At 37.7% G+C, this 11,847-nt stretch overlaps 2 protein-coding genes across 11 annotated transcripts in view; both read right to left on the bottom strand.

Annotated features, from left to right (window-relative positions):
* The window catches only part of Znf410 (zinc finger protein 410), a 53,987-nt gene extending 53,121 nt beyond the window's left edge, over window positions 1-866 (bottom strand). For both annotated transcript variants that reach the window (XM_033766676.1, XM_010645459.2), the window contains exon 1: window positions 488-866. The gene's annotated coding sequence lies outside the window, so the exon portion shown is untranslated. The remainder of the gene's footprint in view (window positions 1-487) is intronic.
* A 951-nt stretch (window positions 867-1,817) lies between these two features.
* The window catches only part of Ptgr2 (prostaglandin reductase 2), a 35,124-nt gene continuing 25,094 nt past the window's right edge, over window positions 1,818-11,847 (bottom strand). For 8 of the 9 annotated variants that reach the window (XM_019204298.2, XM_010645466.3, XM_010645463.3 and 5 more), the window contains 6 exons: window positions 8,111-8,281; window positions 5,919-6,128; window positions 4,431-4,552; window positions 3,881-3,968; window positions 3,073-3,112; window positions 1,818-2,060 (listed from right to left, as the gene is read on the bottom strand). In XM_019204298.2, coding sequence (XP_019059843.1) covers window positions 1,987-2,060; window positions 3,073-3,112; window positions 3,881-3,968; window positions 4,431-4,552; window positions 5,919-6,128; window positions 8,111-8,281 — 705 coding nt within the window. In that variant the 3' untranslated portion in view covers window positions 1,818-1,986. The remainder of the gene's footprint in view (window positions 2,061-3,072; window positions 3,113-3,880; window positions 3,969-4,430; window positions 4,553-5,918; window positions 6,129-8,110; window positions 8,282-11,847) is intronic. The other variant, XM_010645469.3, reaches the window with a different exon arrangement.

Here is an 11,847-nt window from a genome sequence, read left to right as displayed (position 1 = left end):
ATATATATATATATATATAAAAAAAAAGTATATATATATATAGTGAGTTTAAGGTTAGCCTGAACTACATAGGGAAACCCTGTCTGTTTCTAAAAAAAGGTGAGTCCAGTCTGGGCAATTTATGGACTTAATGAGACTGGGTCCCAAAGAGAAGGACTGGGAATACAGCTCAGTGGGAAGGACCTGGGCTCAATACCCAAAACCACACTCAAGCTTGCATGAAAGAGTAACCACAAAATATCTTCAATCTAATTGTTCTAAAAGACTGATTATAATTAATTGAATAAAATTTATTTAGAGGTAAGTCAGTGGGTCTTCAATATTCCTGTTTACAACCATTGGTTAATTTGTCAACCAGTCCTGTCATTTTCTGAAACTGTCTTTTGTTTTTGTTATTTTGCTGTTGAGGATTGAAATGGGGACACTGGCATGCTAAGCAGTGTTCTACCCCAGAGCTACCCCTTTGGCCTCCTTTGTCTTTAATTACCTGAAATTCCAAGTGATGTTTGGATCTACTTGACCTCTCATCTTTACAACTATTTGACAGTGTGCCTGTTAACCTAAAATAAAGATATGCTTTTATTAATACTTTTTAAGCTGTGCAGTAAATTACTCAGCAAAACACAAATAGATCATCTTCTGGATGTAAATTTAGTCTCATGGTCTCTCTCAACTGATCCCAGTTTTTTTTTATATCATTCCCAACCAAAGCCTCTGCCCTATCCCAAAACTTGTTCCACAAGTCTGAAGCCCCCAACTCTGTCTCCAGCCCCTGTGAGCATATCATGCCCGTGTGTATGTGTGTTTAGTATTGGGGGTTGAACCAGGGCCTTGTGCATGCTAGACAATCACTCTACCACTAAGCTATATCCCCAGCTATTTTTTGAGACAGGCTCTTGCCAAACTGCAGAGGCTGGCCTCAAATTTAGAATTTTCTTGCCTTAGCCTACTGAGTAGTTGAGATTATGTCTTATTCCATCATGCCTGGTCATAGCATGCCTATAAGTCCCTTTTCCATCTACAACACTGAATGGCCATTCCAATTCTCTTCTTTTTTTTTTTCTTTTTTTTTTCTGGTATTTTGAGACAGGGTCTCACTATGTAGTTGAGACTGACCTGGAACTCACTGTGTAGCCCAGGCTGGTCTCGAACTCACAGCAATCCTCCTGCTTCAGCCTCCCGAGTGCTGGGATAACAGGCATGTGCCACCACGCCTACACTTGGCTCCCAATTCTATTCTTATACCAATGTTTAGTTTAAGAATCACAGGGCTGGGATTTAGCTCAGTGGTTCTGCTGCCTGCCTCACAAGCGCAAAGACCTGAGTTCGATCCCCGATACCAAAAAAAAAAAAAAAAAAAGAATCACATATTTCCAGTTCAATAAATATTTACTAAGTGCCTCCTCACTTATAGAATTAGCAGAATATTTATTGTATATTAAATATTATTAAATTTTTAAAAATCTATTGTGTATGAACCATTAACAGTTGTACCAAATCTGCAGTGGTTTCAAAATCTCTGATAAAAATGTCTGTAATATTTTAACAAAAAAAGAAAAACAGATCATGTCGGCTTCAATCTATTATTGGAAGTAATCATGTGTTAGATATAAAGTGCATATAATACTGAAGATATAGAAAAGATTTAAGTTATGCCACTAAGAAAAAAAATCACATATGATCACATTTAAGTGGAGCTATCTGTAGTCTTACAGGTTTTGTTTTTTTGTTTATTTGTTTGTTTGGTTGGTTTTCTGAGATAGAGCCTCACTATGTAGTTCAGACTACCCTTGAATTCACTATGTAACCCAGGCTAGTCTTGAACTCATGGCAATCCTCTTGCCTCAGCCTCCCAAGTGCTGAGATTACAGATGTGTGTCACCACGCCTGATTCTGTACTCTTAGGTTCTTTTAAAACATATCTTCAATGTTTTGTGCAAAATGGAAAAGAAAATATGTGATTTCTTTGATGAAGAAGTTAACAGATTACAAAGAAATTTCTGAAATGCGAACTATCTGCTTTCCGATGTTACCTCCTGTCATCATGGATTGGAATGCAGCTGCAAAGGAAAATAAAATAGGTTATCTAAAAAGCTAAAAACACCATCACACTTGTTTACCAGGAGTTCAAACACATAAAATTACTTTGAAGAATGTCTTCAATGATTTTGTTTTGTTTTTTTGAGAAAGGATCCTACTATGTAACCCAGGCTGGCCTCCAACTCACAGCAATCCTCCTGCCTCACCCCCTTGATTGCTAGGATTACAGATATGCACCACTATGCCCAGCTGTTCAATGATTTTAATATTGAATGTAGAAGGAAACTGTCATGAAAACTCAAGTAAAACAAAGTTACAAACCAGTTAACATTTTAAAAAATTACTGTTATCTGAAATGAAAATGACAAAAGATAAACTCTAAATCTGTGTTATGCAAAAAAAGTTAAATATTGAAAATCTGCCTAATCTTATGATGCTTCACAAACATTTAATCTGAAAAAGTTACCTGGGCCCTAAATAACTTTCTGAATCCTTACATGTTTTTATAAGCTATTTGAAAAGCCAAAGAAACATTTTATAGTTTGGAATGTGAAAATAATACTTCTCAAATAGCACTAAGTTGAACTCTAGTGGAGTAATGACTATATTTAAGGAAACCTGCAGTACAATTTTATAGAGAAGCACTTGGGAGGTAGAAGCAGGAGAATCTCAAGTTTGAGGGCATCCTGGGCAATTCAGTGAGACCATCTCAAAAGAAAATTAAAAAGGTTGTAGCTCAGTGGTAAGAGTGCTTGCTTAGTATGCATAAGCCTCTGGATTGTAACCCCCTACCACACTCACACAAAAACAAAAACCCACATAAAATGTTCAGAAAGCACTGATCCCCAGAACTGCTACACAAAAAATTGGGTAGGAATGTAGGTCAGAGTGGCAGCACGCTCCAGGCCCTGGGTTCAATCCCTAGCAAACACGCAAACACACATACACACACAGTAGAAAACACTTGAGAGGTATTTAAAAAGGATACTTGCGCTGAGCATATGTACATAACAAATATGTCTCCCATATTACCTCCCATGTTTTCCAATCCATTTGTCACAGTCTCTTTGACCTACATGTAAGTCAAAATAGCTAGATTTAGTATTTAAAGTTCAGTCTTTCTATTTTTTTTGTTTTGTTTTGTTTTTTGAGACAGGGTCTCACTATGTAGTTGAGACTGACCTGGAACTCACTGTGTAGCCCAGGCTGGTCTTGAACTCACAGCAATCCTCCTGCCTCAGCCTCCCGAGTGCTGGGATTATAGGCATGCGCCACCACGCCCGGCTTCAGTGTTTCTATTTAATGGTTTCCATTTATGCAAAAGACAGCAATACTAATTAGAACCTTACACCTATAATAGATGTTCTATATTTCAAGAGTTCTACATTTCCCCAAGGTGGTTGTAAACTGCATGTACTAATAAAAATTTTTTTAAGTTCCATTATTTTTTCAATAAAACCCAATAATTCCCATTGTCTAATTTTCCATAAGTAACATCAAAAGTGATCCACTTTTTTATTTTACATAAACACATACACAAAAACTATCACTTGCAGGTTTTGATGGCATCCAAGGTCTAGGTCTCTGGATCACAGATTAATAATTTATGTACTCAGTACATATTTCTTTTTGTAGAAAAATTTGTATAATGAAACATTGTTTACTATAATAAGTTCCAATAATGCAAAAGTACACTGAGTAACAAGAATTACAATGAAAAACAACAGAAGTAAGCTCTAAGACTGAGGATGTAGTTCAATGGTCAAATCCTGGCATAGTATGCATGAGGCCCTGGGTTCCATTCCCAAGAGAGGGGTAAAAAAGAAAAGGAAGACACTACCTTTAGCTTTCCTTCTTTAAACCACTGACTCAACTGTAGAATGCCAGGCTCAAATTTATCCTTATAATTTAACACCAGAAATCTCTCCCTGCAGTGAGAAGAACAGGACAATGATCACAGAATATGACAGGAGAATCCAAGATCAAATCATTTAAGAATTTGGTGTTAATCTTAAAAGTCCTTTAGATATTAGGATTTAATCACACTGAGTCTGGTCAAACACAGTTTTAGGTGTAGTGACAAATGTAAGTATAATAGACTGCTGTTTATGTCTGCCAAGTGTAACCCCATTTGACTCTAGTACCATACTGTAATGTTTTTCCTTTTGTAAATAACTTCTTTTTTCCACCCTCACCTGATCTGACCCACGCTAGTAAAAACCAGAAAATATCTCTTTCAGGGAGCTAGTCAAAAGCTAAACATTGAACCAGCATAAAAATTATATTCAGGTTTTACTTAATAAGGAAAATCTTACATAAAGAACAACACAGTCCATATACATCTGATATGTAACACCATGTCTAGTGATAAAGGCAGAGAAAGAACGCACCTTGTGATGTTTCTTTCCTTCTGGATTGCCTCTACAGTGGGCAGGAGTGGGGGAGGATAAGGCACATCCTTATTGTACTGAGAAATCTGACCACACAAGATGATGTGGCTGTTCTGATTCATCTGTGCAGAGAAAAACTGAGGATTACACTCTAAAATAGATGCCTTTCCTCTTTACCTATTTTATGGCTGTCTCAATGACAGACTCCTTGACTATCATATTTAATCCGTTATTGCCAATTAACTGAGGTTTTGAATATTTACCCATTATATTTATTTAAGTTTTAATTAGCTAGAAATAATTCTGTTAAAAAAGGAATACAAAAGAAATGAGAAGTTCAGTACTCAACAAAAGAACTACATTAGTTGTCATTGTTACTTTTATTAGTGGTGGTGTATTTGGGTTTTGAGGTATTTTTTTTGCGGGATGAGACAGGGTCTCACTATGTAGTTGAGATTGACCTGGAACTAACTAGGTAGCCCAGGCTGGTCTCAAACGTACAGTGATCCTCCTGCCTCAGCCTCCGGAGTGCTGGGATTACACAGGCGTGTGCCACCATGCCCAGCTCTTTTGAAACAGGGTTTCACTGTAGTTCAGGCTGGCCTTGAACTCCAAGTAATCCTCCTGCCTCAGCCTCCCATTCTGGGATTACAAGTATGTGCCACCACGCCTGGCAATGGATTTAAATAATAAAACCTCAACTGCAGATAATCTTACATATAAGAAAGGAATAATTAACAGTTAATAGCTCATAGTTGATATTTTATAACATTATTAATAAAACTACATGAGTCCCATACTGTATGAAAACCCATTCCCTACCCAAAGTAAGGGACCATGGCTGTGAGGTGGTTGATAGTGAGTTAGGGGTCAGAACTTCAGCATTTTAAAAATGCATCTTTAAAATTTTTTTTTCAATACTAGGGATTAAAGCAAGGGTCTCACACATGCTACTGGCTACATACCCGACTTTTTTTTTTTTGGTACTGGGGATCGAACTTGGGACCTTGTGCTTGTGAGGCAGACAGCAGAACCACTGAGCTAAAACTCTGGCCCCAGACTTCTTTATTTTGAGACAGGATCTCAATGAGTTACTTGTGTTCCTGAGGGATTATGGCCACTATAGTGTAATTCACAAAAATAAACTGAAGATGAAAATATATTGCTAGGTAAGAACCGATACTGAAGTTCACAAACAATTCCACAAGCAAATGAAAGGAGTATCAGGGCTGGGGATTTAGTTCAGTGGCATTGCGCCTGCCTTGTCTGAGTTTGATCCCCAGTACCACACACACCCACCCACACCCACACACACACACACACACACACACACACACACACAGTATCAGCAAGTTTGTTTTGTATCATTTAAATACAATAAGTACAGTAAATCCTACAATTTTATAAAGTATCTTCCCCTTATCAGGTAAAAAGATATCCAAACAAATAAAGTGATGTATTCAAATCTGTAACAAGTCAGGTAACAACCTGACTTATCACTGTATCACTGATGTCACCACCAACATTGTCAAAGTAAACATCTACTCCAGCTGGGCATGATTCTTGGAGTTGTTCTGCCACGTTCCCTTTTTTATAATTAATTGCACCATCAAAGCCCAGTTCTGAAGTCAAAAAGAGGCACTTCTCATGTGTTCCACATATTCCCACCACTCTGGAACAGCCCAGCAAATGGCCAATCTAGGAAGAAAAGTATTTAAATTAGTTTATTTTTTCCCATTAAGTTTATTGGCACATTTAAGGTAAACAATAGTTACAGTCATCATTGGGATCTTGTACCTTTACATGATGCATCTTGGTTCTTATTTTTCCCCATTCCCCTGCTCTCCCTTCACCCCTCCACCCTTCCCTATTTGCAAAGACATTGTTACCATTTTCCTTTTTCATATTTTTTCTTTTCCCTTACTTCCTTTCCCCTATCCTTCCCACTGCCCCTTCTCCTTTAGACCTTTTCTTCCTAGTTCGCATTATCACTTATATCATTTGAACCTTATTTGCACTTAGTTTTTTACACCAGAGAAACTATTCGGTATTTCCTCAGAATTAAATATTTATATTGTCACATTTAAATGTAGAAGTGTGCAGATATACAAGATACTACAAACAGTTGAGAGTGTTTACTACACTTGAGGTAGATTACACTGCTTTAGGTAAAAAATTTGAAATCAAGAGAAATGAGGGCAGTGTCATCATTAAGAAGCTTGAAACTAAATAAAATTAGACTCGGTAAAAAAATGCATGATTTAAATCTGATTTTATGAAAGGAATTATCAGACCCCAAATATCACGTCTTACAATTCAATATTTTTAGGTCTATGTGGATGAAAATAAAATTTTGCTTCAACAGTTTCTACATTATTGAGGCTATTATTCATAAAACAATGTACTTTGTAAAGTTCTTTGAAAATATTACATTTCTAAAATCAATAAATGCTTTTTTTCTTATTTTTTGGAAGTTCTAGGAATTGAACCCACTGCCCTTGCACTGAGTTATATCCTCAGTCCTTTGTTTATTTTTTATTTTGAGACATGTCTCAGCAGGTTGCTAAATTGCCCAAGCTGGACTTGAATTAGGGTCCTTCTGCTTCAGCCTCCCAGAGTACTTGGGTATCATAGGTGGGCACCACCATACCTGTCAATATATGCTCGCTCGCTCTCTCTCTCTCTCTCTCTCTCTCTTTCCTTTTCTTTTTTGAGACAGGGTCTCACTATGTAGTTGAGACTGACCTGGAACTCACTATGGAGCCCAGGCTGCTCTCAAACTCACAGCGATCCTCCTGCCTCAGCCTCCTGAGTGCTGGGATTACAGGCGTGCACCACCACGCACAGCTCTTCTTTCTTTCTTTTTTTTTTGGTAGCGGGTAGGGAAGTGGGGTTGTTGCATTTTCGAGGAAGGTAGCAGAACCACTGAGCTAAATCTCCAGCCCAATAAATACTTTCTTACTTAAGGATATTTCTTTAAAATGAGTTTATACTGTGCGTGGTGGTGCATTCCTGTAATCCTAGCACACTCAGAAGGCTGACGCTGGAGGGTTACCACGAGTTCAAGGCCAGCCTGCGCTATATACTGAGTTCAAGACTAGCCTGTGCTACATAGTGAGACCTTGTCTTAAAAAAACTAAAATAAATAAATAAGAGTTTGGGGGGGGGGTTAATGGCCATTGAACCCTGGACCTCATACATGCTTGCACAGGTTGTACTCTTAGCTATGCGCTCAGCCACTTGTTTTTTTTACTTAATTGTAATTCCAAGTAAGTTTTTATGATTCTCATCCTTACATGGATGACAGTGCTCCAGCATTTACTAAATCTATTTTTGGCTAATAGAGAAAGTAACACAAAAATCTATATTCTTCATACTGTTATTAACAGAGACCAAGTAAGTAATAACACCATTTTTACTAGAAATGTGTGAAATTATAAATTTATTTAATTTCATACTTTAAATTAAGTACAGTACATGCATCCAGAGATTCATAATGACTACTTTTTTAGAAAAAATCAACTAATTGAAGGGAGGGCAGGGGTATGGGGAAAAAATGAGAACCAAGATGTTATGTAAAGGTATAAGATCCCAATGATGAATGTAACTGTACTATATACTTAAAAAGTACCAATAAACTCAATGAAAAAAAGAAAAATCAAATAGTTCTCAGCATTTACCTGCCCAGCCAAGGATCCACAGGCACCTGCTGCTCCACTGACAACCATTGTCTGATTAGATCCAGCAATTATATGACCTTTCTCCTGTATCCCAATCAAGGAAGTCAAACCAGGCATACCTATAGCTCCAAGAAAATATGAAAGGTGTCCATCCACAAGTTTTGGGTCTACCTAAAATAAAATATACACCTTTTTAATATAATATTTACAATTCCTACTTTAAGGCAGCAAAGTAGAGACTACCTGTTAAGGTCTAAATTGCATTCCCTACCCCCAAGTTGATATCTTAAAGCCCTAAGCCTCAATTTAACTGTACTGGATAAGGAGTTTAAGGAGATACTTAAGGTTAAAAATGAGGTCATAAAAGTGGTGCCCTAAACCAATAGGACTTGTACCCTTAGAAGAAACATGAGGCACACACCCCCCCAAAAGACCTTGAGGATATAGTGAGAAGGCATCTATCTGCACACCAGGAAGAAAAACCTCTCTTTCTAGCTTCCAAAAGAGAAAATAAGTATCTGATAGCAAAGCTACTCAGCCTGTGATACTGTTATGGTGGACCAAGCAGACTAATAACCAAATAATGGTTTTCTAGAACAACAAATTATCCTTCAGTCTTGTTAAAATTCTGTAATCTATTTATAAAGAGTAAAACATAATTATTATTCCCTTTATATTTTAAAACTTGAAAAAATAATTCCTAAATTTAAAAAATTAATATTAGTTCACCTCAATGTCCTATGTATATCAAAAGACAAGAAATGATTATTAGGAAAATACTAGGCAAAGTTGAAAAGGTTCTTTGTTTTTCTTTTTGGTTTGTTTCTTGAATGTTTGTTTTTTGAGACAGGGTTTTACTAAATAGTTGAGGTTCACCTTGAGCACACTGTAGCCTAAGCTGGCCTTGAACTCGGCAATCTACCTGCCTCAGCCTCCCAAGTGCTGGGATTATAGGCATATGCCACCACAGCTGGCTGGAAAATTTTTAAATCTCTGAGCAATTGAAGGTAAATATTTATCTATAAAAGTCAACTCAAGGCACATTCTTGTATTTCCAGGTACTTAGGAAGATGAAGCAGGAGAAATGCTTGAGCCTATGAGTTCAAGACCAGCATAGGCAACATAGGAGACCCTATCTTTAAAAGATATGGGGTACTACTCCGCCACAAAGGAGGACTTCAGACATTTATAGCTAAGTGGATGAACCTTGAGACCATACTCTCTTAAATGAAATAAACTAGACACATTTAAATACCATATTGTTTTTCTGAAGTGAGAAACAATGTGGAAACAAGGACTAAGATGTATAATGGATGTTGGAAAATGGGAAGAAAGTGTTCAAATGGGAAGGGGAACAAAGGACGAGGGAGGCAGAAAAGAAGGGACAAGAAACGTGAAAATAGGAGGAAAAAATGGAAACAAAGCTTTTGTACATAGGGAAGGGAGGGGCTGGGGGGAATGGAATAAAATAAAATTTATTCATAAAAAATATATATAAGCTGAGCATGGTGGTGCATGCCTATAATCCCAGCACTCAGGAGGCTGAGGCAGGAGCATTACTGTGAGTTCGAGACCAGCCTGGGCTACACAGTGAGTTCCACGTCAGTCTCCACTACATAGTGAGACCGTCTCAAAAAAAACAAAAACAAAAACAAGAAGTAATATGGGCAGTTTGTATTCAGTAGTTTTAAATGGCAATCAGTTAAATCTTGTATATGGATAAAGGTAAGACATGAAAGTGTATAATATACAACAAAGTCTGTAATACACAAATATTTCATGAATTATAATAGTTGCTTATTAAAGTCAATATAAAAGCACTGTGAGATGTTTGAATTGAGCAAGCGCCATTTCCCTATCCCTTCTGAATTCCTCTCTTTTCTAGTATCTATTCCCAAAGCATGTTCAAGTTGTCTTGACTGCTCAGTTTCTCACCATAGCACTATAAGAGTTTCTCCACACTCACATGACTTTTTTGTTTGTTTGTTTGTTTGTTTGTTTGAGACAGGGTCTCACTATGTAGTTGAGACTGACCTGGAACTCACTATGTAGCCCAGGCTGGTCGACTCACAGCAATCCTCCTGCCTCAGCTTCCTGAGTGCTGGGATTACAGGCATGCGCCACTACACCCAGCTTACATGGAACTCTTGAAGGCATAGAGGGGATTTTTCCCACAGTACTGAGTTCTCACTAACTAGGCATCCTAAAATTCAATTCAGTTCAGGTTAATGTCAGATTGTTGCCATCACACTGGGCCCTTTTCTTGTGTAAGATGGAAATCAGACATGGAATAGTTCTAAAGCAAAAGTAAAATGAAAGTTTATTACAGGAAAGAACTACCCTGTGAAGGCACAGTAGCTCAGGAAAGAACAAAACTGGATGCTCCACGAGAACAGACCAGGAAAGGGCAGCAAGGTAGGATGTTCTATTAAGAGGAGTAGCACCAAACAAGGGAGACCCTTTACTTTTATGGGGGGTCTCATCCAGTTTGCCTGAGCATCCTGTTTCCGTATCTCACAGGTACAGTAGCTTGCCCATTTGATTAACCATTTGCTTTCCTCCTCCGCACCAAAAGTGCACCTATTTGCTTCTACCAGGAGGCTACTTCAAAGTCCTGCCTAACCTTGCTGTCCCAAGATCCCAGAATTTACAGTCTCAATGCCTCGAGCCTACTCCCACTTCAGATACCACTTGCGAGTCTAGGCCTCTTATACTTCTGATTCATTGGCTATAAATCAGAGATTCCCATTCCTTCCTCATGTTTGGTACTTTGCTAGAATGACTCACAGGATTCAGGGAAAAACTTTATATTATGTTTCCTGGTTTATTATAAAAATATGTAAAAGTACATAAATGAAAAGCCAAGTGAAGAGATACACAGGGTTAGGTCCAGAAGGGTCCCAAGAACAGGAGCTTCTGTCCTTCTGGAGTTGGGTACACCTTCCAGGCACCTGGATGTGTTCAGTGATCCAAAAATTCATCAAATCTCATACTTTAAGAATTGTTATACAACTTACTCTCCTACCCACTTCTACTCAGTTGGTGTTTCTGCTGACCAGCACATTCTGAGGCTAAGTGCCCCACACTGTTACCTCATCAACATAAACTCAGGTATGATGGAAAGGCTTGTCATCACACGGGAAACTCCTATCACACAGGAAATTCCAAGGTTTTTAAAGAGCTTCAAGTCCGAAACTGGAAACAAAAGCCACCTGAGCTTACTATGGCATAAAAAAAACTACAGGCAGAACATTAGTGCTGAATATATTTCTTTTTAAATTTTCTATTAAGAAATTTTTAGTTAAATCTATTTTATTAGAAACATTAAGTTGACAAATTGTGTAACATCTCCCACTTAACATCTGTATCTTAGCCACTTTTAACATAACTTGAGCGACAGAATAGCTATCCAGAAACAATTTATGCAGTAACATATCTAAGATACCCAAGGCATGACAAACTGTGAGAGGCAAAGGAATGCAAGTATTTTTAAAGACAAAATGAGGAAAGTTGCATTAGTTGTTTTGAAACAATTATTCCCCATTACAGGGTTAATAAAGGTGGCTGGCATCAGTCCATTGTTGGAATAAATTGATGAATAGGCATCTCTTCTGTAGAAGAAATATTTATGCAAGGCTATAGCGGCTTTTGTACAGGCTGTGGTTTTCAGAATCCTTGTACTAGTTCTTGTCATTGGCATATGTTGATTAGGGCCCTTCTTTCATGGCCTCCCAGCT

This window comes from Fukomys damarensis, unplaced genomic scaffold (assembly GCF_012274545.1).
Source record: "Fukomys damarensis isolate Sample0158 unplaced genomic scaffold, DMR_v1.0_HiC HiC_scaffold_21, whole genome shotgun sequence".
NCBI lineage: Eukaryota > Metazoa > Chordata > Mammalia > Rodentia > Bathyergidae > Fukomys > Fukomys damarensis.
Note: the sequence above shows the minus strand (reverse complement) of the source record. Positions and strands in the feature narration are given on the sequence as shown.